At 39.3% G+C, this 27,165-nt stretch overlaps 1 protein-coding gene across 2 annotated transcripts in view; it reads right to left on the bottom strand.

Moving 5' to 3' along the window:
* The window catches only part of DEPDC1B (DEP domain containing 1B), a 78,597-nt gene that overhangs the window by 33,212 nt on the left and 18,220 nt on the right, over positions 1-27,165 (bottom strand). Inside the window, exons 3-6 of one of the 2 annotated variants that reach the window (XM_058564037.1) lie at positions 10,229-10,364; positions 6,416-6,543; positions 5,376-5,506; positions 3,222-3,269 (exon numbers count right to left, since the gene is read on the bottom strand). In XM_058564037.1, coding sequence (XP_058420020.1) covers positions 3,222-3,269; positions 5,376-5,506; positions 6,416-6,543; positions 10,229-10,364 — 443 coding nt within the window. The remainder of the gene's footprint in view (positions 1-3,221; positions 3,270-5,375; positions 5,507-6,415; positions 6,544-10,228; positions 10,365-27,165) is intronic. The other variant, XM_058564038.1, reaches the window with a different exon arrangement.

The following is a 27,165-nucleotide window of genomic DNA, read 5'->3' as shown; positions in this document are numbered from 1 at the left end:
CAGGGAGGAAATAGTTGCAAATCATATATCTGACAAGGGGTTAATTTCCAAAATATACAAAGAACTCATACAACTCAAAAACAAAAAAACAAACAACCTGATCAAAAAATACACAGAGGATATGAACAGACATTTTTCCAAAGAAGGTATATAGATGTCCATCAGGCACATCAAAAGATGTTCAACGTCACTAAGTATTAGGGAAATGCAAATCAAAACTACAAGGAGATATCACTTACACACGTCAGAATGGCTATAAATACCAAGACAAAAAGCAACAAATGTTGGGGAGGATGTGGAGAAAAGGGAACCCTCAAACACTGCTGGTGGGAATGCAAACTGGTGCAGCCACTATGGAAAACAGTATGGAAATTTCTCAAAAAATTAAAAACAGAAATACCATATGATCCAGCTATCCCACTACTGGATATTTACCCAAAGAATTTGAAATCAACAATCCAATGATATTTATGTACTCCTATGTATGTTCATTGCAGCATTATTCACAATAGCCAAGATGTGGAAGCAACCCAAGTGCCCTTCTATGGACGAATGGATAAGAAAATACGGTATATAAAGATGAAATTGCCCCATTTGCAAAAACATGGATGGACCTGGAGGGTATGATGTAAAGCGAAATAAGCCAGACAGAGAAAGACAAACACCGCATGATTTCACCCATATGTGGAAGATAAACACACACGTAAAGAGAACAGATTAGCGGTAACCAGAGAGGATGGGGTTAGGGGGTGAGTGAAAGGGGTAAAGGGGCACATATATACGGTGACGGATAAAAATTAGACTACTGGTGGTGAGCACGATGCAGTCTATACAGAAACTGATAAATAATAATGTACACCTGAAATTACACAAAGTTATAAAGCACTATGACCTCAATAAAATAACTCAAAAAAAACCTCTCTTACCTTTTAATATCCTGAACACTCCTTATAAAATAACTTAATTTGATTGACTAAAATAATGAAAATTATGAAAGATCTATATGTGTGGTGCCATGTTAACCTATCAGCAAACATAGTCACCATTTTTGCTTGCTTCCTCCTCTGAAAGCTTAATTAGATGAAATAATCAGTTTAATATGTCAGAGAAAGCAATACATATTGCCTTGAAATACTCCCTCCCAGAGTAAGTATGGAGCTCATTCTAAGCAGTTGTAACCCTTTGTGGACATTTCATCATTCTTGATATAAATATGCAAAAACAAACAAAAACAGGGTTCCCTAAAAATGCCAGTGTGAGCCCTATGAGAGCAGGCCATATTTCTAAGATCTTTTGTTTCTTAATCATCTTGAACTTCAGGATATTTCTTTTAAATCTAGTTTTTTATAAACGTTATTCCTGACAGATTTTTGGAAAAAAATTGTTTATATCCATTTTTGATTGAATTCTTGCAATCTACATGCACGAAGAAGAAAAACACAGTTAACCTGGTTTTGTATTTATTTAGCATCAGTCCCTCATTCTGTGACACACAAACAAGCGTCTTTGTGGATATGCCCACCAGCCATAAAGCACTGCACTTGACACATGTGACACATGTCCCTGTGCCCAGGAATTTCCACCTAATAGAACACCACTCACACACATGCAGGACATTACTAAGTCGTTCCTCACATTTTCCCTCTCCATCAATAATTCCAGTGACTCTAACCTTTCTGCAGAAGTTTTGTGGCTTTATGTATACATCTTGCTTGAGGGACAATTACACTCTTCACTACATTTTGATCATCACTGAAAACTCAACATCGTAACCACACCTAAATATACACTTTACAAAATATAGCCAAATTTGTTATACTGGCTTTGTCTGTTCATTTCTCAGCTGATCAACTTCCAAAGCCTTAGTTTGCCAGGAATTCGGAAATGGGTAATTTAACTTTCCATTTATACCTTCTATCTTCTCATTGCCAACTCTGGCGAAAGTTATAATTTAAATTTAATTCACTTCAAATGATTGACCAAGATGAATAAAAAGCACTCCCCAAGCTAAAACCACAGTACTCTACATTTCAAAGCTTCCAAAATATTAAATAAGAAACAATGAAAATTTTAATAATTAAACACAGAGAACTTTGGGCTTCACACAAACTAATGTTGCTATTCATATTCAGAATAACAGTATATAATCATTTTCTATATATTACCACTGGGATCAGCCACAGTAAGCTGAAGTTATTTTAGTTTCATTCTATAATGAAACAAAGCTAACTTCAGTTAAATAAATAAGTCAGAGTCCACTAATTCAAGAATTTATACACCTATCTGTGTACATGCTAGTCTTGCCCAAAAGGAAAGAAACTACCTCTGAGGTGATCTGTGAGGCTCAAAAAGCCACATAGACCAAATATCACCATTATCAGTCAGCAAAAATAACTAGAATTCTTCGCATTAAAATCACTTGTTTGGATTAAGCCATTAACGATGGTTAATCAAGAATCCCTTCTTTGGGTTAAGCCTTCTGAAAATCCACAGAAAAATGGTAGTGCTAGTAAGATACTGTAATAACTCATTCCTTCACAGCGCCCGTGATAGCCAATGAGCAGATATCATGTGCCTGTGCAATGGATTTCCAATGCCTACGAAAAGCCTCAGAGGGACCACCCTGTCCAGGCCCCCTCATCTCAAAACCAAATTACTGAAACAGCCCTTCCTGTTTGCATGCAGGTTCTTCTCCTTCCCAACCATCCTGCACACCAGTTAGACTAGTCTTCTAAAACATTTCTCTCCTACTTAAACTATTGCCCTATAAAAAGCCAATAGTAGACAGGATCTACGGAGCAAAGTGATGCTGTAAATATAGAGCATATTTAGGAATATACCTTTTAGGAATAAAAATATATGTTTTAGGAATAAAAACATATAAAGTGTTAATAGGAAGCTATCTGTCACAGTATTACATTCAATATTACTAATTTTTCTTTCTTGTGATGAAGCAGTCAGAAGAAGCAGTGTGGACTTTATCTGCACTGTGATTATATCCACTAGATAATAGAAGCACAAAATTCCTTTAAAAATGTTCTATAAATCAGCCCTTTCACTAAGTCACAAATTTATCACTAAAAGCACAGTAGCCTCAAAACAATTAACTGCCAGTCTCACAGGTGTCAAATCAATGTTCAGGCCATTGGGCAAAAATATTTTCTAATTCAGGGCACTAATTTCTGTTAACCTCATAAGACTGGCAGATAATTAGTACTTACAATTTGCCAAACACGTCATAGCTGACATTACCCAATGAGGAAGCTCTTCTGCAGGAAAATGAAAATAAAAAGAAGATATGTTATTCAATTGCATGTAACTCAAGGAATTACATACATACTTGGTATCATAAGAATATATTACTTGTCCAAGTGATATGAAACATCTGCTAATCAGAAATCACCTATTTATGTAGCAGAACTTTTGAAAGACAGAAATTTTGGGGCCGGCGACATGGCTTAGCGGTTAAGTGCGCGTGCTCCGCTGCTGGCGGCCCGGGTTCGGATCCCGGGCGTGCACCGACGCACCGCTTCTCCGGCTATGCTGAGGCCGCGTCCCACGTACAGCAACTAGAAGGATGTGCATCTATGACATACAACTCTCTACTGGGGCTTTGGGGGAAATAAATAAATAAATAAATAAAATTATTTAAAAAAATAAATAAATAAAAGACAGAAATTTTTCCTTAGCAGCAGTGTTACAACATGTGCTTGTATAAATCGTGCCTGCAAATTTCTCCAAGGAAAAGATGCACTTTTTAAAGCTTTAGTGAAAAGAAGAAATATGATAGTTTGTTTCAAAGAAACAAAGGAACAAACAAATCAATTACTCTAAGAATTAGAGAAGAGAAAAAACAGAAAAAGCAAAAATATAAGTCATCAAACTCATTTGTGAAACCAGTTCACCAAACACCTAAGAAAAAAAGTAAATTCTGTATATCCAACGTCCAATGTAAGTATCATCTTACATGTTTCAATTTTCAAAATGTTTTAGGGCCGGAAAGTTCCACTAACATATTAATATAGGCCATTAGTATTAGGACAGCCTTAAAATAATAATGGTTAACATTGCCACAAAAAATCCCAGCTGAGCCATTTGGCACAGAGCCTCTTCCCTCCTGGCCCTGCCCCAGACCCCTGCTGAGACGGGTCAGCACTCGCTTCCACTTCATCTTCCCCACTGTCTGCAAAACTGCGAAGACACTAGCTGAACTGTGTTAGATCTAATGAACCTGAGCCTTGTGAGGTGCTCTCTTCTTTCTGAAAAACTTACTTAATAAAACGAAAGATGACTGGTCATCTAACTGGTAGCTAAAAGTATTAATCTTTATTGTATTCAGAGAACATAGAAGAATTTTAGATGTATTTCAAAGGCAACACTCCCCTCATTCTATGTAACTTAATTTTACATGTTGATATTATAACCTGACAACTAATGAGTGTTTCCTGATGTCCTCCATTCCTGATACAGGGGCTAAAAACAGGGAAGCGTTTCAAGTTCCAAAGACACATTCTGCTCCTGTCAGGAAACGGCCTGGAAAAACCTCTTCCCTTCTCACAACCGCTCAGGCTCCTTCTGGAACAGCTCCGTCGGCTGCCCAGGAGCCTCCAGCCCTAAATTTAACAATAATTTATAAAAACCTTAAAGTATATACCATCTTCCCATATCCAAGGTCATTCTAGTTCTAGCCAATTTCCAGGATCAAGGGTCTGAAGTAGAGAAAGAACCAAAGAGCCCTTCCAGTTCTGGTCCATCCCTTATCCAGGGGAAGAAGTCTTAAAATCAGGTTGGGGATTCCGCCCACTACAGGTACCATGACCTTATTTTTCCAAATCAAAAATCAGGATAGGTAACTGCTAACTGTATTTTTTTCCAGAATTGTAAACTGGCTTGGAGGAAAAGATATAAAAAATTAAAGCGTCATCAACGTTTAAAGAGCTACCTTCATTAAAAAGAAAAAAATGACATAAACCAAGACTATCCCAGAAAATCTGACACAGAGATACCATCACGAAAAGTCAACGAGAACCCTAAAATCAATCAGACCCCAGGACCCACTTGAAAACTGACTCAGCTCTCAGTTAGGTCTTAAACTTACTCACTTTTCAGGGATCTTCCAGGGGTGATATGGAACCACTTAACACTCAGCGTGGCTGACACTGAACGAGCCTCTGAATGGATTTTACCGAGGCTTTCACTCCTGGATATTCATCTTTCTATGACATTTCCTTAATCCAAACAATTAGTTTAAAGGTATTAGGAAGTGAGAGAGGGCTACATGTAAAAGGGGGTGAATTTATTTATGGGTTAGGGAAGGGTCAAATAGTAGCTGATGGACCTATCCAGCCAACGCAAAATGGTTTTTATGCACTTACTTGACTTGTCATCAAGGATAACGAAGCCCTGCTTGCTCACACTGTATACATTGTGGATGATGAACTTGGAGTTGACTAACTTAATGTCTAAAATTTCTTCTAGGGAATCCAAGCCAAGGATTTTCTGTAAACTAAAAAGATAAATAAAAATTAAGTTAATTAATTACTTTTAAAAAATCATTGGGCCAGCCCGGTGGCACAGCGGTTAAGTGCGCACACTCCACTTCAGCAGCCCGGTGTTCACAGGTTCGGATTCCAGGCGCACACCCACGCACCACTTGTCAAGCCATGCTGTGGTGGCTCCCATATAAAGTAGAGGAATATAGGCACAGATGTTAGCCCAGGGCCAATCTTCCTCAGCAAAAAAGAGGAGGATTGGCATCAGATGTTAGCTTAGGGCTGATCTTCCTCACCAAAAACAAAAATCATTATTTATCCAAAAACCTGGCACTGTAAAAAAATCAATCTTTAAAATGTGTTGTTTTCATACATTTCACCCAATCTTTGTGGAGCAAAAAGGCTAAAAATTGAGTATGATAAAACAAATTTAAAAGACATCCTTTTGCCATTAACATATTGCTTCACTAATTTAATAACATAACACTTGAATGCCAAGAAAATGATTTTATAAGTAAAGATATTATAAAAACAAAAGCTCACTTATCCAATGATAAGGAACTGCTACTAGTACATCTTCGTGAGAAAAAAAAAACTGGCTATAACATCATTAAATTTAATTATCTATAGTGCATCAAACATCTAGGAGACCAAATTTTCCATTATGTGTTTCATTAAGCTTAAGATTTCAGTATTACTAGAAAGTTTAAGAGCTTTTAAACTTTTACGCTTAACTATTATATAAATGACAATAGGAAAATTCCCAGAATTCAGCTAAATTATGTTTGCTAAGCAGCATAGCTGCAAATAACACAAAGTTCAGATTTTTATACATTTCAGAAAATTAAATATGCAGAGTAGCGAAAAAGCAAAACAGAAAAAAAAAAACACTAAAAGTTCTCATTAACATCAAATGCACATACTACGCTAATGTCATGGACTTCCATATCTCTTCGACGTGGGCCTCTGTCAGCTGTCTGCGGTAGACGAGACGGCACGCTGGAACCTCTCCAATAGCAATGCTGTGACGCTTGTACCACATCTCAGAATTCTAATCGGGGGGGAGGGAAGAGAGAATAAATACTTCAATAGACAGTGGTATGATTTTATGAGAAATTCTTTTGATTTGGTTATTTTTAATTAGATTTAAAATAACTAAAAATGTAAACTAACTTCCTTTGCATGGGCTGCAGAGAAGCAAAGTCTAACTCTTAAAGATTAGGTCATATTATAAATGAATATTCATGAATTACAAAAGAGCTATGGCAATAAGCATGACATTAACCAGCTATTTTTTCCTGTGGGAATTCCAACTTATCAGTGAATTTGCAGTGAAATAAAATTTTACTAATTCAAAATTAAGTCGAGGAATACCTATCCATTCACACACTGTCCAAATTGAGTGATTGTTTAAAATAAAGTTGAAGTCTATTACTTTCAGGAACTCTCTATTTTTTATAAGCAAAGATACACACAATGTTGGGTAGCAGCTCACAGATCTCAGGCATCTGCAGAAGGCGGGAGAAATAAGAGCTCCACAGACAGCTGCAGACGGCACGCAGAAAAACTGAAGCTCAGAGAGGTTACATAATCTATTCCAAGTCACACAGCTTTACCACTTCAGCATTCTTAGTATCTCCTTTCTAAAATTTAGGCTACTAGACGTTAAGTCTTAAAACTTCCTTTTGGTAATCACAGAGAGGAACTTTGATCTTTTAAAGGCAAGCAATATAAGAAATCATTTACAAAGAGTTTCCATAATAGTGTTTTGCAAAAGTATCATTATAGAAAAATCTAATTAATTTGGAAAACAGATGCTGGAAAGTTATTGTTTGATTTGGTTTTTGGTTTTATTTTTGGAGAATTACTGAATTACAAAAGAAATTCAAAGGCCACATGGATTTGTGAACTTTTTTTAAGTATATAAATCAGGTATTCATTTTTGAAGGGCAGGTATAGATGTTGTTCATTTTGCTTAGCAAATCCACTTCCAAAAGTTATCTTAAATACTCATGGATATATTCAACTATTTATCTGTAAAGATATTGCTTACTGCATTGTTCATATACTGAAAAATTGGAAACACGTACACATCTAACAGTAAAGGACTGGAAAAATAAAATATATTACTTTTGTATTAGATATGATCCAGATATTAAAAATGATATTGAATGTTTAATAAATGAAAAAATGGGCATAACACACTGTTCTAAGTGAAGAACATAGGCCACAAAACAGCTCAGCATGATCTCATTTTGATATTAAAAACATGCAGGGAAAAAAGGATACACAACAAAAATGTTAATATTAATTCCTCTGTATGATATTACAGGTAATTTTGTTTCTTTTGTCTCTGTCTATGAACAAGTCTACTAAATACAATAATAACAGCAAGAGCAGTTAACAGTTAACTGAGTACCTGTGTGCCAGGCACCATTCTAAACACTTTACAGATATGAACTCACTGGATTCTCACAACAACCCTACACCAGAGGGGTATTATCATCCCAGCTCCACCGAAAAGAAAACTGAGACACAAACACAGTGAATGAAGCAGAGAAACAAGCTCAAATAGCACGTAAATGGAGAAGCCAAGGTCAAACCCAGCAGCCTGGCTCCGGAGCCCGCCCTCCTACTGCCCACATCATACCGCCCCTCAGCAAACACAACAAATTTTTATTTCATTTCATATATTATATTATATTATATTATATTATATTATATTATATTATATTATATTTATTATATTATAAATATAATGGCTAGGCAAGAGAGAAGACAGGACAAAACAAAAGCAACAAGCGAAGTGGAGGCAGAGATAGAAAGAGGGAAAGTAAGAGAGAAGAAATGAATGATGAGCTCAAGTTCTTTAAGAAGGATGAATTGTTTCTTTATTGTCTATTAACCTCATCATTCTAAAACCTGCATCAAGGCCCCACCGGGGACACAGATCCTGCTCTGCCATCCTTCCTTTGGACAATCCTCAAAAGCAGCAGCCCAAGCTTCAGTGGAATTATAACAAGCAGTGAGCTCAAACCTGTACTACTTCATTTAAGGGGGACAGGTGAGAACAAGCAAGACAAACGGTATCAAAAGAAATAAAGATACAGATGACCAGAAAAATGATACACTCTAGGGGGAATGGTTGATGAATCAGGACATTGGTATACCACTTCAAGGCTCCTGAAAAATGTGAAACTGAAAAGAGAAGATAGAAGTCATTGTCATTGGCCCATTCAAGCATGCTAATGAGCAGCTGGTCTTCCTAGAGGTGACACTAGGAAAATCACAACATCACAGAACTAAGTAGAACAGAAAAAGGAAGTTATTATATTGACAATAGAAATACACATTCATTTAATATGGGATTTTATCTCTTTTTTTTTGTATGAACAACATTGGATAACCTTAAAATGAAAAAAATGCCTGTTGAATAACTACTCTATTGATAAAGTCATATGAGGTGTTTAAATATGAATGTTCAAAAAAATGTCCCTGATCTCATAAACTTCTATTTTAATTTTCTCTAGGACAGGAACTATCAACTAGACATTAATTAAGTACTTCTCATTTGTAATGAATTAAATAGTCTTCAAATACCCTTTGTGCTCACTCTTTCACAGAAGTTCCACCTTGTCTTCTAATAATCTATTTTTGTATTATATGCTTCACTAGACGATGAGCCCTTTTATAGCAAAAACTGTATCACTTATTACTGCATCTGTGGAGCCCGGCACAATGCGTAACACACGGCAGACACTCAACAAATTAATGACTTCCAAATATGACCTCTCCTCTAAGTCCCAGGGCCATTATCTCCATGCGCCTGTTAGACATTTCCATTTCATACAACCCACCTTTACCATCAAACATATTTAAAACCAAATTCATCACTGTCCCTGACAAATCTGCAAGCCCTTACAGAGTCCTCATGTCTGTCACTGGTGTCACTCTTTCTTGAATTATCTTTAATAAAGCCTAAGCTGCTTAACTAGTCTCTCCAAACTGAGATATAATACAACCTATTTTTTTAATTGTTTTTTCTTTTAATTACATTGCCTAAAAATGTTTACATCATATCTTTGCAAACAAAAGTATAAAGTGGACATCTAGTCCTATAAGACTAGATTAACTTAAAACATTGGTGTCAGTACAAATCTTAAAAACTGTCTAAAAGTTTTTCTCTGTATTTTATTTCCTAGCATTATCTCAATCTTGGTAATCTTCTACTGGGGATATTTTAAGGAAAGAGTACGCCCAGAAAAAGGTAGTTTATTCTACAAAGAGCTTAGGTTTTCCAAGACTAGCAGAATCTATCTTTGTTCCTACATTGTCAGGGGTCATGCCACAAGACTCCATGCCCCAATCTTCTCACTCTCAACTGGTAAAAACTATAACAAAGTTCAGGAGGAAGAGACAAAGAGGGAAAAGAGTAAATTATCAAACTGAAAGGAAAAGGAGATTATAAGGGAGTTTTAACAGAAACTTGCTCAGTCGGAACATGTGAAAACAGCTACCATATATTCAGTCAAAACATCAACAAGCAAGTATGAAAAAATGCAAAAGCCAATCTTTCTTTGTTTCTGGTCTCTCACCTCTTGACAGGTAAGACTAGTATTTTCAGACCACTGTTCATAAGGAACCGACAGAAAGAAGTAGACTAAGCCTGGTGCTTCACAGACTACTTCTGATTTCTCCCTGCCGCCAGCCCTCCGTCTTTCAGTAACGGCACTTACCATCACAACCGGCCTCACTGGGATGTTCTCTTGTGAAGTGCCTGGTGGCAGGTCATTCCATTCTGGAAATTTAATAACATCCTTTTGGTACGGGGGCTTCTTTGGATATGGTTTCAGGGGTGAGGAAGGAGGAAACCTAGAAACCAAGAAGAAAATCTCTGTTATTGCAGTCAGTGGGAGACACAAATATTTTAACAATAGTCTCCACCTCTGGAGGGGACTATTACTCAGTTAATAAATGAGTTCATACTTAATCAAATCATTACACATGACTAATTGTACACAACAATATATGATCTTTTAAAAATATTCATTTATTATGCTCATCAAATAATATTTATGAAGAAAAACAAGAATCAGGGGCCAGCCCCGTGGCATAGTGGTTAAGTGTGCATGCTCTGCTGCTGGAAGCCCGGGTTCAGATCCCGGGCGCACACCAAAGCACTGCTTGTCAGGCCACGCTGTGGCAGTATCCCACGTAAAGTGAAGGAAGATGGGCACGGATGTTAGCCCAGGGCCAGTCTTCCTCAGCAAAAAAAAAAGAGGAGGATTGGCATGGATGTTAGCTCAAAGCTGATGTTCCTCACAAAAAAAAAGAAAAACAAGAATCAAAACACGTGACATATTTTTAAATAAATAAATAAAACTTGTTCTCTTTTTTTGTGTGTGTGAGGAAGATCAGCGCTGAGCTAACATTCATGCCAATCCTCCCCTTTTTTTACTGAGGAAGATTGGCCCTGGGCTAACATCCATGCTCATCTTCCTCCACTTTATATGGGATGCCGCCACAGAACGGCCTGACAAGCAGTGCATCGGCGCGTGCCCGGGATCCGCACCCGGGCCGCCAGCAGCAGAGCGCATGCACTTAACTGCTATGCCAGGGGACCAGCCCCAAAACTTGTTCTCTTATCATCTGATTTTCATGATTAAAGATCTTCTTAATGGAATGCTAGGGTAAGCCATTTCCACCACCCAGCTCAAAATCATTACTGCCTCATAACTCCAGCTGAAATTTATAGATGGTAAGTATGCAAATAGAAATTATTGACAGATAAATCCTCAGTAATACTTGCTAAGAAAGAGTATATTAGCACAAAAATCATTTGGCCTAATATTCATTTTTATAACTATTTCTAATAAAGATTAATCCTCCTTTCCTAGAATATCCAACACTTCGCACTGAGATTGACGCCTCGGTCTAGAAATCCATCTCAGAGGAGGAAGAAAGCTGTCCAATGTCCTTATTCTGCATTTTGATACTCCTCCTCTGCTCCTATCCCTCCTAGGTACCAAGAGCATCATTCCTTGGACTAACACATAAAAGCCTAAATACAATCTAACCCTTGTTAAACTGGTCTAGACCATACCTGATAAAGAACAACAGAAAAGTAATTAAATATATATTTTTCTCAGATGATCATTTCCTGTTAGCTTGTTAGAAAAGAATACATTGCATTGCATTAAAAAAGCAATGCAAGAACTCTAGTTCTTAATGTTGACAAAGAAGTCAGTAGTTGACTTTTTATTTTGATTTTTTATTTATTTAAGCCAAAAAAAGGCTTAAAATCTTGTCCATGATATCCATAGAAAAAATAATCCAAATAAACTATAAAGATCTTATTCCTAAGGCAAATGCAGAAATAAAGAATTTTAAAATGTCTACAGTCTACAGGAAAAGTTTGTACCTAGGTGAATTAGGAGAATCACAAATAATAAGCACACTATGGAGAAACGTTTCAAAATCAGTCACAATAGACTTGAAAAAGGATGACTAACAGAGAGAAGTTGAGTTTCATCTTCTCTGAAAACAACATCCAATAACTGCACTTTATTTGAAAAGTCAGTTTTGAGTCAGAAAGAAAAAAATGAGGTCTGGAAATCATTAAATCAAGTTAAAGATAAATAAACTGAAAGATTGCTTTAATTTTTGGTAATCAAGTTACCAAGGCAGGTTATTTCCAAATGATTCCAAAATATAAATTAAATGAATTACTAAAGCCAGTGAAAGTTATCCTAGTTTGTAGGTAAAGGCTGGCTTACAGTAGTCCAATCCTATTTGTTGGAAGCCAACAATCACAACAAAAGTCCTATTTCCAGTCAAAGTATAGCATGTATGAACACACACACATACACTCACATACACACATACTCTCATACACATGCAATATTGCATATAACTCCAGGAAATTCACAGACCACCCACCTCTCGGTCCTTTAAAAAATAAACATCATCCCTATCCCCACCCCACTGTAATACCCACGGCTTACACCCTCTTCCTCCCCATTCCCTCAACTACGTGTGAACCTAAGTTCCAGCCTTGAGTCTCTCACAAACTGTCTGTGTGTCCTCTGGAAAGTAACAGTGTTTTTAAATCATAGTTTATTCATTTGTCAAATGAAGGAATTAAAGTGGATGATCTATAAATTTCCTCCTAGGTTCAAAACATATTTCTTGTATTCCCACACCCAGAAACAAGCAATATCTTCCAAAGACCGAAGCAGAATTTCTTATGTAGAGAACTGTGATTGAAAAGACACCAGAGAGTTGGTTTTTCCCTCCACCCTGAGAAGATGAGGTCTTTTCCCTAACTTCCACTATTGGGAGCTGGTATCTTCACAGCAGTCTGGCAACCTGGCCTGAGATGAAATGGAGAAGAGCTCCCTCTAGTGGATTTTTATTTTGTGCATTGAAAGTTTTCAATTGAATTCTAACATTTTAATCATGTCAACCCGGCTTGAAATCCTGTTGGAGATGATCTAATCCAAATGTCACATTTTTCACTTAGGGAAATTAAGGCCCAAAAGAGGAAAGCAAAGTTTTAAAAGCCTCACTAACTGACCAACAGAGCAAATCTCGCACAAAAGATTTGCAAGGCCTTTAATAAGAAAATTATAAAATTTTATTGAAAGACATTAAAGAACTAAATTGATAGATATATCATGTTGGTGAATAAGAAGATTCAATATCATAAAGTGTCAATTTTCCTCATAGAGATATATAGTTACAATGAAATTCCAATCAAAATATAAAGAGTTCTTCATGAAACATGATAAACTGATTCTAAAATTTATATGGAAATGCAAGGGGCCAAAAATAAGACATTCTCAAAGAAGAAAAACAAAGTGAGGTGACTTGCCCTACCAGCTATCAAGGCTAATTAAGATAGTACAGTAGGGCAATACTGATGGCATAAACCATGGTTTCTCAACCTCAGCATTATTGACTTTTGGGCTGGATAATTCTGTTGTGGGGGCTGTCTTGTGCATTGTTGGATATTTACCAGCATCCCTGGCTTCTATCCACCAGATGCTAGTAGTACCCCTTCCCAAGTGTGACAACCAAAAATGTCTCCAAATATTGTCCCCTACAAAATGGTCCCCAGTTGAAACCATGGGCCTAGACAGACAATTCAAAACAAACACACACACATATTTAGAAATCTGATTTATGACAGAACAGACATTACAGATCTGTATGGGCTGTTCAATAAAGAGTTCTGGTCCAACTGGTTATCCATTTGGGAAAAATGAAATTGCATCCCTGTGGCGGACTATACTTGCAAAGATGTTATACAACAGTACCTCCCACCCACATGCTCTTCTGCAATGTGAGCTTGCCACTACCCTGTCAAGAGAGAGAGTGTATTTCTCTACTCTTCTGAGTTCTGGGTGAGCCCCCTCTAATTGCTTTAATAAATAGAAGACAGCAGAAACGAAAGTGTGCCGGTTCTGGTAACTAGCCCTTAACTGGTCTGGAACTCTCTTCCTGCTTCTTAGAACTCTCACTGTTGTATCATTCATTCCTGCAAAGCTCCCTCTTGGAACCCAGCCATCATGTAAGAAGTGAGACTACCCTGAGACCAGCATGCTGTGAGACACATAAGTGATAGGAAGATGCCGGAGAAGATGAGACACTGCATGGAAAGAAACTGAGGTCAAGGAGCACTAAAGCTCCAGACTTGTGAATGAAGAAGTCATCTGGAGGTGGATCCTCCAGCCTCAGCAGCCCCAGCTGATGTCCAGCTAAGCTCTTCCAAATTCCCGCTCCACAAAATTATGTAAAAATTACAATGACTGTTTTAAGTCACTAAGTTTGGGCATAGTTTTGTTGCACAAGAACAGATAACCTGAACAGAAATTTGTGCATTTGCATCAGGACCAGGCATTGAGTGGAGGCCTGAAGGGCCTCAGGAAGACTTGTTAGTGGAGGCTGCAGAAACAGTGAGTTGTTATTGGAAGTTGGAGAAAAGACCCATGTTACATAGTGGCATAAAGTTCAGTTAAAACCATCCCCTGCAGTAACATGAAAAATACAAAAAGTGGATCTGGTGAAGGAGTTTTCCAGGATGAGTGTTGAAGGTGCCACCTGGTTTATCGTAGCCTCAATAACAAGGTTTGGATAGAGAGAGAAACACTCAAGAAGGAAGTGTTCAGTTTTTAAGCAGAATTTAGGGAAAATATAAAGGAGACATGACTTGATGACACAAAAACAAAACTATTTCTCATTCCCAATCTCTCCCAGTAAAAGGTTCTCAAAGTAAAAATGGCCTTATAGCAAATATCAAATTCAAGAGTTTTCTAGTAAAACAAGGTCTCAGGGCAGTCACAAGCGTGTGGTTGTAAGACCTTGCTATAACCTCAGAAAGATTTAAGGCAGTACCTTATAGACCATCTTATATAAACTAATAGTTTAAGAATCTTAAAGGTGTTATACCATAGCAGACTTATAAACAGCCCAACATAGAGAAGAGCCTGTCTCAAAGAGATTCGTGAGTGTGACTTTTGTCTAATGGAGTAAACCACAATATGATTCACAGAAAAGCCACAGCATTTTTAAGACAATAGTACTACAAGAATCACCATCCACTTGGACTAAAAAAGGAAACAGTTCAAAATGAAGAGTCAAGAATCTCAAGCTTCTATAAGCAGGAAGTATTTGAGAAAGCTATTCCATTGCAAACATGTGCCATTTCTTATGGAAAAGGAAGAACGACTCAGAATGCAGAGCCGAGTCCAAGGAGTAAAGCCAGGAACCACACAGAATCACTCCCAGGAAGCAGAACTGGATCTAATCAAAAATGGCAGACATACGTTCAATTGCATTTTAGAAGTGCTATGGGCAAGTAATTGCCATATGTGATGCCATAATGGGATAAATTTAGGGAGTCATGATGAAGGGGATGAATGTAGTTTGCAAATGAATGTTGCTGTGGCCAGACTGTATCTTCCAGGGATGACCATAACAATATCTCCCATCCTGTATGCTCTTCCACAATGCGACGCTGACATTCCCCATCAACAGGAGGAGATTATTTCTCTACCTCTTTGAATGTGAATGGGCCCTGTGATTGCCTTAACAAATAGAATACGACAGAAGTGACACTTGGCCAATTCTAGGCATAGACTTTAGCTGCCTGGCAGTTTCCTCTTCTTGACTATTGGAAATACTCACTTTCAGGATGCACACTCTTGAGACATAACCTCTTGGAAGCCAGCCACCATGTAAGGATAGTGACCACCCTAAGACCATCATGCCACAAGAAGCATAACCCATGTGGAGACGTTCTGGAGGATGACAGCATGTAGAAAGAGAGAGTAAAGAAGCACAAAGGCACCAGTTTGTGAGCAGAGAAAGAAGCCATCCTGGAAGTGAATTTTCTAGCCCAACTGATGCCTTGTGGGTAAGGGGCAAATTGCCAGATGAGCTCTTTCTAAATTCCTGACACAAAAACCATGAGCAAAATAGAATAGTTGCTTTAAGCCACTAAAGTTTGGCTGTTTCTTAGCAATAGAAAACCAGAACAATCCCAAATTCACAGCATGAATAAAACCATGAATAAAAACCATGGGCAAAACTATAAAACTTAGAGCACAATATAAGAAAATATCTCTCCGACCTTGGGTAATGAAGGGACTCTTTCAAACATGATGTAAAAACCACACAGCATAAAGAAAAAGATTGATACATTCACTTGCATAAAATTAAAAACCTTTCTGTTCATCAAGACACCATAAAGTGAAAAAAATGGAAGATTTTTGCAATCCATACAAATGACAAAGGATTAACATCCATAATTTTTTTTTTTGAGGGGGTGGTTAGGAGGATTCACTCTGAGCTAACATCTGTTGCCAAGCTTTCTCTTTTTTTTTTTTCTTTTGGCTTTAGGAAGACCAGCCGTGAACTAACATCTGTGCCAATCTTCCTCTATTTTGTATGTGGGTTGCTACCACAGCACGGCTTGATGAGTGGTGGAGGTCTGTGCCCGAGATCCAAACCCGCAAACCCAGGCCACCCAAGCGGAGCGCACTGGACTTAACCACTAGGCCACAGGGATAGCCCCCATAGTATATTTTTTTAAACTCCTAAGAATTTATTAGGAAAAAAAACCCATGGAAAAGGTCAAAGACATGAACCAGGCATTTCCAGATGCAGAATCAGGAATGATGAATAAACATATAAAAAGATACTTAATCTCATCAGTAATCAAGGAAATTCAAAATCACATCACAATGAGATAGCATTTCACATTTACCCGATCGGCAAAAATTTAAGTCAGTCAATATCAAATATTTTCTGCTGCTGGAATAAAAATTAGCATATCCACTATGGAAAACAGCTTGGCATTACCTAGTAAAGTGGAACATGCACATATCCTGTAAACTAATTTCACTCCTAGGTAACTCTGAGATCCTAAAGAAACTCTTCCACATGTGCAAAAGGAGACATGTCCACAAATATTCATGGCAGCATTGTTTATAATAGCAAAAAACTGGAAGCAACTGAAATCTCCACTGACAGAAGAATAGTAAATAGATTACGGTATATTGATATAATAGAATACAATATGGTTGAGAAAATTCCATGAACTATAATTAACCACATCAACATGGATGAATCTCAAAAATCATGAGAAATAAAAGGACAAGTCAGAGAAGAATACATACTCATTCTTGAGACACAATCTCAAGTTAAAGAAAAATATTGCAGAAACAAATCAAATATAGTTTAAGGATACAAGCGTTTAAGTGTTAAAACAATAAAGAGAAGCAAAGGAATGATTAACATAGAAGTCAGGATAGTGACGACCTCTCAGAATAAGATGATGTAAATTGTGGGTAAACAGGTGTTCACTTCATTATTCTTACATAAATTGTTCAGATACAGGCTATACACTCTTGTATGAAAGATGTTTTTCAATAAAATTGAGATTTAAAAAGAGCAGAGCTCCCTCTAGTGGGCTACATTTGTTTTTCTTTAAAAATTATAAATTTAATCCTAACATTATGATCATGGATTTCAGATTTATAAAGTCCCTGAGAAATGATCTAGTACAAACTCCACATTTGTGCACTGAAGAAGCTGAGGCCAGAAAAGGAACTGGCCACAGCTAATCCTCCTCAGAACAGCCCAGGCTCCTACTGCCACCTCTATTGCCACACACTGGTTGGCAAAAAACAATCAGAAAATAATCCATACCAGAACTACTATCCTTCCATGAATTTACTTGAAAAAAATTAGAATTTATTACCTACCCAATCAATAAAAATATGCTAGGGCATGTAAACCACAAGGAAAACATAGTTTATTAATCTTAATAAATTTGACTCATAAATGACAGAGGACACAGTGACTTAAAGTCCTTTCCAGAATATATGCTAAATTGTTCCTTTAGCATCAGCAGAAATTTGCAGCATCTACAGCTTTTGCCAGCCTGCCTCTTTGCCTTAGTAACCTAAAGCCTTCGTACAAAAAAGCCAGCTCAGTAGAGATTATTGTAGGAGCTGAGACTGCTGTTCCCCAGAAACCCACGGGTTAGGCAAACCCACAGCAATTTGCAGGATTTCATTGTGCTCTGTACCCATTCAACATACTTTTCGAGCCCAGTAGTGCTATATAGTACTGTATTACTTGAATGCTGAAGAACTGCTAATGATTACATGTCACAATACTGCTTAAAGGTGTATCAGGAACACAAAGTGTTTGAGGGAAGGAGAATGAGAGATGAAGCTGGAAAAATAAGGACATCTTTGAACTCCAAGCACATCATTCTTTATTCCATATGAATGAAGATTCCATTATGAATAAAGGATTAAATGAGTATTTTTAAGAAGGGGAGAGATGTGATCTGATCTGAAAGACACTCCTACTTTAGATTAGCAATAACTATTTAGAAAATAAATTCCAGGCCGGCCCCGTGGCTTAGCAGTTAAGTGCGCGTGTTCCGCTACTGGCGGCCCAGGTTCGGATCCCGGGTGCACACTGATGCACTGCTTCTCTGGCCATGCTGAGGCCGCGTCCCACATACAGCAACTAGAAGGATGTGCAACTATGACATACAACTATCTACTGGGGCTTTGGGGGAAAAAAAGGAGGAGGATTGGCAATAGATGTTAGCTCAGAGCCGTTCTTCCTCAGCAAAAAGAGGAGGATTAGCATGGATGTTAGCTCAGGGCTGATCTTCCTCACAAAAAATAAATAAATAAATAAATATCTCTTTGAAAAAAAAAAAAAGAAAAGAAATTCCATCTGCAACAGAAGAAAATATATAAAATACCTATGACTTTAAAATATGTGCAAGATTTACAGGGAAAACTACCACCATTTACAACAGCACCAAAAAACATGAATTACTTAGATCTAAATCTAACAAAACTTGTGCAGAGTCTATATACTTTGACCAGAGATTTTCACATATTGAGGTATATGGGGTAACTACTTGGGTTCAAAATTGATTCGGCTTGAACTAAAAAGCCTGACAGGGCCTATCAAACATGTATTGTACATCTGCTTTAACCACTAAAGAATGCACTCTCTTAAGATAAAAATGCATACTTCCCCTGGCCCTATTGGTTAACACCCAGATCAGTCCCTTATCTGACATCAGGGTCATGTTGACCTGCTAATTTGCAACTGAATACCTCTTTGAAACTTTGATGTAAATGTATCCTGGGTATGTTTAATGTATGTTCTTTGTTCTAAAGAGATATCAAGACTGTACTGAAAACCATAGTTCTCTGGACTGCTTTCTAAGGCCTTCCCAGGTTATAATCCTCACTCTGGCTCAAGTAAACTCACCTTATTTCTCGTATCTATAGAACGGTTATTGGTTATTTTGCATCGACAACTTAAAGCTACAAAACACTGCTGAGAGATTAAAGACCTAAATAAACTGAGAGACAGACCATGTTCGTGATTTGTTAATTTGTCAAATCCCCCCTAACTGATCTGTAGATTCCACACCATTTAATTTAAAATATCAATAGAAATTTTTAAAGAAATAAACAAGTTGATTCTAAAATTTATATAGAAAGGCAAAAGAACTAGAACAGCCAAAACAATTTTGAAAAAGAACAAAGTTGGAGGACTCACACTACCTGATTTCAAGATTTATTATGAACCTACAATAACGGAGACAGTGTTGTACCGGAGACAAGCTGGACATACAGGAGAATGGAGTACTATATGAATTAAGTCCCAGGACTCTATATGGTGGTGTGTCCCATATACGTACGAACATGTGGCCCAGGAACCAAGGGATGGAAGCAGGAGTAGCCCTACTTCCCAGACCTCCCAGTTAGAGGGCTCTGCAGTTAAAGGTCCTATCCCCAAAAGAGAAGGAAGTACTCTTGCCAGGAAACACAGCAAGTGCACATGGGACTCCCTGTGGCAGGGCGCAGCAGGCAGGAAGAGCAATCACTGTCACGGCAGGGGTAACTGATCCTGACAGCGGGAGGGCGGGCTGCTCTGACACCATGGGGGCAGGGAAGAACACCTGTGGCACCTCTTGGTGCTTCCTTGTCCCATTGGAACTGTGAAAGGGCATGTGCAGAAACATCAGCCTGAGAAACACATGGTTATCAAGGGTCCAGACTCTTAGGAATGAACTTTTGGGTCACACTACCAGGTAAGCCACCCAAAGCCTGCCAAGGTGATGACTGAGAGTGAGGGAATTTACAATGGAGAGTGGAGAAGGGAGAGGATGAGGACCAGCAGCAGCCATGAGACCAGCAGCAGCAGCAGGGGTTGTATTCTTCCCAATAACTTCCAGCTCCAAGATGTCGCCTCAGGAAGAAAGCCCCATGAATGTGTGTGGAGAAGCAGATCCGTGCAGCACAAGAAATGGACTGTACCGGCCAAGGAGGTGCACCCCCCTTCAAGAGACCAACAGCCTCCAGGACAGCTTCCAGCCTTTAGCTGCTGTACCTTTCATGCTTCCCCCAGGATGCTTCCAGCACATCAATGAGCACAGCAGAGGACCAGAGACAGGCCAATCCTGCTAGAAGACACAGGACTCCTCTAGCAGGCAACCTTTGTCCAAGGACTCTCTATCGGCTGGCCAAAACGTTCTCAGAACTGCACCCTGTGGTCTCAGGCTCTCCCTACCCAATTCTTCTTTCTCTCTCTGCTTTCACAGAGGTCAGACCTGCATCACAGTCTGAAGGCTCACCCCAACTCCTGTTCCCTTTGCCCTTGGGGCCCCCCCAAACCCCGCCATTGAATCGCTTGCACATCTAGTCCCATCTTGGCATCTCTTTTTCTTCTCAGAGGACCTGAACTAACAAAATCTCCCATTAATTTGTATCTATCTACGTGTGATGACTTCAGACCAATTCAAACAATTTAAGTGCCTGCTACATATCAGACCTACTAGGCAACAGAGTTACAAGAATTAATGACAGTTCTTGCCCTCAAGAATCTTAGTCTAGCGCAGGAGTAAGCAACTACGGTCTGCAGGCCAAATCCCACCACCACTTGCTTTAATAAATAAAGTTTTCCTGGAACACAGCCACGCCCGCTCCACACATATGGTCTATGGTTGCTTTCATCCTACAACAGCAGTCAGGCAGCTGCAAGCAAGGCTCTATGACCCGCAAACATTTACTATCTGGCCCTTAACAGAACAAGTCTGCTGACCCCTGGTCTAGTGGGACCAGAAAGATAAGAATATTTACCTGCCTGTTGAAAAGGCTCCACTGGGGCAAAGACCTTGTCTGTCTTGTTCCCACTGTATCTCCAACAACTGGCACATCCAATTTTCATACTAACTGTTGCAGGAAACCTGGTAAACACCTAAGTCCAGGCTAAGTGACCAGTATATCCTCAAGACAGAAATGTTAGTATCCTTACTTTGCAGATGAGGACACGGCGGTTCAGAGAAGGTAAGCAATTTCTCTAAGATCACATGGGTAGCAGGAACTGAGAGATGGGATTCAAACCCAGGCCTGCCTCATTATATGGACTCATATAGTCCTTCTATTGCTGAGCTCACGTTACCCTTAACCACAGCTCATTTGATGTGGGAAAGGACTGAGCCGCTTTAACTTAGGAATAGAGGTAGGGTGACTATTGTTTAACTCCTTCCCAGTAAAAAGGGAACACCTCACTCACTAACCTTTGAACTTCTTTCTCAATGAATACGAGGCATTGTGCTGGGTATGGGGGTCACAGATAAAAGCAAATTCTTTCACAGCCTTATCTTCCACCACTCCCCGTGTAATGACACCCAACATGTTCTTACATCCTCCAAGCTCACTTATGACGACTGCTTTTATACGCGATTCCCTCCACCTTGATCGACCCCTCCCCTTCCTTGCCTGGCAAACAGCTACTGACGCATCAAGACTCAACCCAAGTGTCACCTCTGGAGCAAAACATTCCCTGACTTACTCCAGGAGAGGTGATTCCTCAGTCCTCCCAGAGCACTGAGTTCACATCCTGAGAATGTGAACTGATTTATCTGTCTTCCTAACTAAACCGCAACTCTCTGAAGATAGGGTCATGTACCCAGTGTTTAGCGCTGTGCCTGGTAAATAGTAGGCACTCCTTAATGCTGGAGAAAGGAAAAGGAGGCGGGAAGAGAGGAGGACAGGGAGAAGCGGCATATGTGAGGATCTAATTAACACCGACCCCAAAACACACTACACAGCGCTAAGAAGAGGCCAGAACGGAAGTATTAATCAGGCAACCAGGGAAATGCTGACTGGACAACAGTTGCACAAAAATGCTTAAATAGACTATGCTCTCTGATACTCACGTAAAACATCTGTGTGGCCTTTCCTACTTGCATTTTGCAAGCTTATCAGCTCCTCAAATTCAGAGAGTGCTATGCACCACCTGTCAACGACTTTTATGTATTTAGTCTTATAACCTGTATCTCAAGGCAAGTTCCCACCCTTCTCAAAAAGTTATGGTTTAGGATTAACTGAGAAAACCTAGTTGATGACTACATGATCTTTATTATTTTGTTTCAGGGTCAACAGTATTTGAGAACTACTCATGTTAAATCCACCTTCTCTAGCCAAAAGAGCTTTCTCTTCTGTCTAAAATGGGAGCATTCACTGAGCCATGCTCCTTTGATTTTTCTGGATTCCATTGCTCCATTCCCTATTAACGAAGCTCTATTCTCTATTAATGATAATCATTAGGCATCACGAATTCATAGGAAAGAAGCCTGAGTAAGGATTAAAGAAAAAAAGAATTTTAAGTGCAAGTTGGTGAAGACCACGTGGATAAAAAATATATATATACAAAGGGAAGAGACAAAGAAACATGACAGAGAACGTTAAACACAGGAACTATAACCACAAATGAAGGGCCAAGATAGAAGGATAAATCCTGGGTTTGAAATTTTCACAAGTTAATCATCAAAAAGTCTAAAACAGGATGTTGCAAAACAAAAGATTATCAGTAACCAGGAGCTGCCTTTTGTGAGTCAGGACAGCCTATTTCAACACTCTATTTAACACACTCACATGTACTTCTACATGTATTGGCATCCTTTACATCCAAAGATGACAGTAATAATGTAACCTCAGAATCAGTTGACTTACCAGCCCAATAAAGAACTTCCAGCCCCGGGGCAGGTGTAACCAGCCTACTAATTATTAGTGGATTCTGACCCTGTGCATCAGGGACTGCCAGGATCCTGAGCGCGGATCCATCCCTGTATCTCTGATGGCTACGGGCCGGGGCCCGTCTGATCTGTTGCTGTGCTTTCAGGCAGTCCATATACACATAATAATCGTGCAACCATGTCCTACGCCCAAAATGTCGTCCCAGTTTTGCTCCCTCTACAGGCATTGCTTGTTATATCAGTCTGAGTTCTTGGAAACAGAAACCAATTCCGGTTAATTTAACCAGAAAAGAATTTGCAGATATCCAAGTAGGTCACAAAATCAATAGGAGAGCTGGAGAAGCAGGATCAGCAAGAAAAAAAAAAAGCTGGGACAATTGGGAAAAGGAGGCCACGCAGCACACAGAGCAGGAGCCACAAGTGACAGTCGGTGTGAAAGCCACTGCTGGCACCATGGCCTCTGGGTGCCTCTGCCTCGACGTACTTCTGTCCTTGCTCCCGCAGGCCACCATGCTATCACAAAAAATTCTAACTTGCCCTTCCCCAGTGCATCCCTCACTGAAGATTCACAGTGGTAGAGAGGAACATACCAACTGCCCAAAGCAGGACATGCACCTGCACCCTAACTGCTAGAGGGGTGAAGAGGGAGTGTCTCCCCAACCTAGGCTTTCATGGGGGGTGGGGGGGGCGGGCCCTGCCTCCCACCAGCTCACACCATCAGGGAATCCCACAAAATACAAAAGGAGTTTAGAATGCTTGGCAGCAAAAAAAGTCAGATGTCCACCACGTATTTTTTTCGTCATTACCCCACAACTCTGACACTGCAACCTGGACATCCATCCTTGACCCTTGTGGGAGGGATGGGTACACAGACTCTGAGACACTCACCCAGCTCCAGAGGCTCCAAACTCCTAGAGACATTAAATAGGAACAAAGCCATCCCAAAGACTCAGAAGCCCACTAAGTGCAGATGTGTCTGAAGAACTACAAGGTATTACGGACTGACAGTTGCCTTGAAAAAGACTGGAGTTACATTCCAGGCCTCAGTAACAGAAAATGCTAAACATTAATAAAGATTCTAAATGAAAATAGCAATTTTGGATTAATGAATAATACTTTTTTAAAAAATCACACTTCAGACAAATCTTAAAGCCTACAGGGGAGTTACAGGGTCTAGCCTGGAATTTGGCTATAAAATGTGGGCCCTTGCTTCCTTTTCAGCCCCACAGCTAGTGTTCTCATCCAGGCAACATCACCCCCACAATTACCCTAAAAATCTCACTAGTTTCTCTGCCTTACAGTCTATTCTGTTACTACTATTCATTCAATTCTATTCTAGAAGCCACTTCATTCCTCCTCAAAACACTGACCTTGGCTGCTTTCTCCTTTTAAAATAAAAGTTTACTCGACAGCCAGGTATTTAAGAAACTCCACCAGGGCCGGCCCCATGGCTGGCGGTCAAGGTTCGGATGCACTCCGCTGCCGGCGGCCCGGGTTCGGATCCTGGGCGCGCACCGACGCACCACTCCTCCGGCCATGCTGAGGCCGCGACCCACATACAGCAACTAGAAGGATGTGCAGCTATGACAGACAACTATCTACTGGGGCTTTGGGGGAAAAATAAATAAATAAAATCTTTAAAAAAAAAAAAAAGAAACTCCACCAAATTTATCCCTATGACTTTCTTTTTTTTTTTTTAATTTTATTTATTTATTTTTTCCCCCAAAGCCCCAGTAGATAGTTGTATGTCATAGTTGCACATCCTTCTAGTTGCTGTATGTGGGACGCGGCCTCAGCATGGCTGGAGAGGCAGTGCATCGGTGCGCGCCCGGGATCCGGGCCCAGGCCGCCAGCAGTGGAGCGCACACACTTAACCGCTAAGCCACGGGGCCGGCCCTCCCTATGACTTTCTGACCTGAAACTTCTTCTGCCGCCTGGTCAGTCTCCTCCCTCTTCTCCCTGTAGCGCTGACTTATGCATTTCTGACTGTGAGCCTTGGTCTTGTGATCCTTGTCAGCTGAAACCTCCTCCTTCTTCCCATCCCTTCTTATCATCTGTATTCTACCCCATTCTCAAGACCCAGGTTGAAGTTTTCCACCCCCTCCTCCAGGAGGTCTCAAAACCCTCCGGTCCACATCCACTGGGTCACAGACACAATTCCTGCACTGGCCAGGCAGACAGCAGAATCACGATACAGTGTGGGATCACGTAGGGAAATGGTGGGGAGTGGGGCAACTGCAGTGGGCTTGCCCCATCTCAAGACTCTCAGGTGCCATGTGCCTTATACAGTGAAATGTGTCAATTATTGCTCAATAAACTGGAAAAAAAAGACTTTCAGGTTCATAATTTTTTAAGACACTGTGTTAGAAGCTAATAACATTAGGCCCCTCTGATGGACGGATCTGGGTGGAGAGTTTGTTTTTTCTATATTCTATTCAGTTCCATATTTATTTACTCCAATTCTATTTTTACACTATTTGAATTATAGCTTTATGATATTTTAGTTTCTGAGAAAGCAAAATGTCCTGGTGTCCAAGATTTTTTGGCTACTTTTGTGCCTTCTCTCTTCCGGGTGAATTTTGACTCTCCAGAAAGCAGGAAGGATAGTGGTATAGAGGTAGAGGTGACAAAAAAGAACTCATCCTGTCATTGTAAACTTTCAAACAATACGATTTATTCACCTTTTACTGGAATGATTAAAAAATCTGAAAATGAGAACAATATATACTCGTATAAAATTAAGAGGAGAGAAAATAACTTATGCTGTTTTTTAACCCTCTACCCAGAAATAATGACTGTTAACATTGTGATTTTTCTATATTTTTTGCTTAAGATTTTACATGGGAAAAATAAGAATAAAGCATTGTCTATTCTGTTCTTCCTCCCTCTGCTCCTCACTCTCTTCTATTGTGCATGTGAAAGTTACTTGGCTTTTTCTCAAGCAGGACAAACTGGCATTTAAGATACAAAAAAGCAACATAACTTTAGAATAAAGGTAATAAAAATAAGAAAGATCCAATCCAAGTTCCAGCCCTAAACTCTCCCTGGGGGAGCGAGGTAGAAGGGAGCTTTTCATTGTATATACTCTTTTGTACTTTGTAAATTTTGAACCAGGTGAAAGTATTACCTTCACAAAATACACGAAATTGAAAAATAAACATGAGAGAAGAAAATTTTAATGACTAAAAATACTATGCCAGCCCGACAATATAGATGTGTCAACCCAAGGACTGTCAGTGTAGAACCTCTAATTTATTATTTGTTACAGGTTCATTTTGGTTAATTAAATACTGCCTTGGTTCTGCTACTTTTTCATGTATGTATACTCTCTCTCAATAGAGATAGCAAAGTTGGGAAGGAAAAGAATCATGTTATATTTCTTTTTTATCTCCTTCATTGCCTTGGATTGGGAAACACAGGTGATAAGTACTCAATATTTTGAATCATAAAAGTTTAGAATTAAAAAAGACCTTAGGGGCCAGCCCGGTGGCGTAGTGGTTAACTGCATGCTCCCCCTTGGCGGCCCGGGGTTCGCAGGTTCGGATCCCGGCGCCCACCCATGCACCGCTTGTCAGGCCATGCTGTGGCGGCGTCCCATATAAAGTGGAGGAAGATGGGCACGGATGTTAGCCCAGGGCTAATCTTCCTCACATACACACACAAAGAAAGACCTTAAAGGTCTAGTCCATTCCTACAATTTTAGATGAAAAAACTGATGCCTACAAAGGCCAAGATATTTATCCAACTATTACACACAAGAACCCAGGATTTGATGAAATGAATAAAAATGAAAATCACACTCAATTTTGAGCTTCACTATGAAAACAAAAGACATCCACTAGAGGGAGCCAATAGTCCCTTAACTTGAAGAAGTTCCTAAAAACCGTTCCCTTCAAAAGACCTAGAGGGTACTAACGAAGAATTTTTCCCAGAATCACAGAAAATAACTAAAGAGCCATCTACTTCAAATCAATGTAAATTCAGATTACCCTTGCTAGAAGTACAAATAGAGACTTTTCAAATCTCCAGTATTAAAAAAAAGTCATCAGCATATAGTAAAATTGATTTTTTTTTTTTTCTCGG

The sequence above is a fragment of the Diceros bicornis genome, chromosome 20, assembly GCF_020826845.1.
Source record: "Diceros bicornis minor isolate mBicDic1 chromosome 20, mDicBic1.mat.cur, whole genome shotgun sequence".
NCBI lineage: Eukaryota > Metazoa > Chordata > Mammalia > Perissodactyla > Rhinocerotidae > Diceros > Diceros bicornis.
Note: the sequence above shows the minus strand (reverse complement) of the source record. Positions and strands in the feature narration are given on the sequence as shown.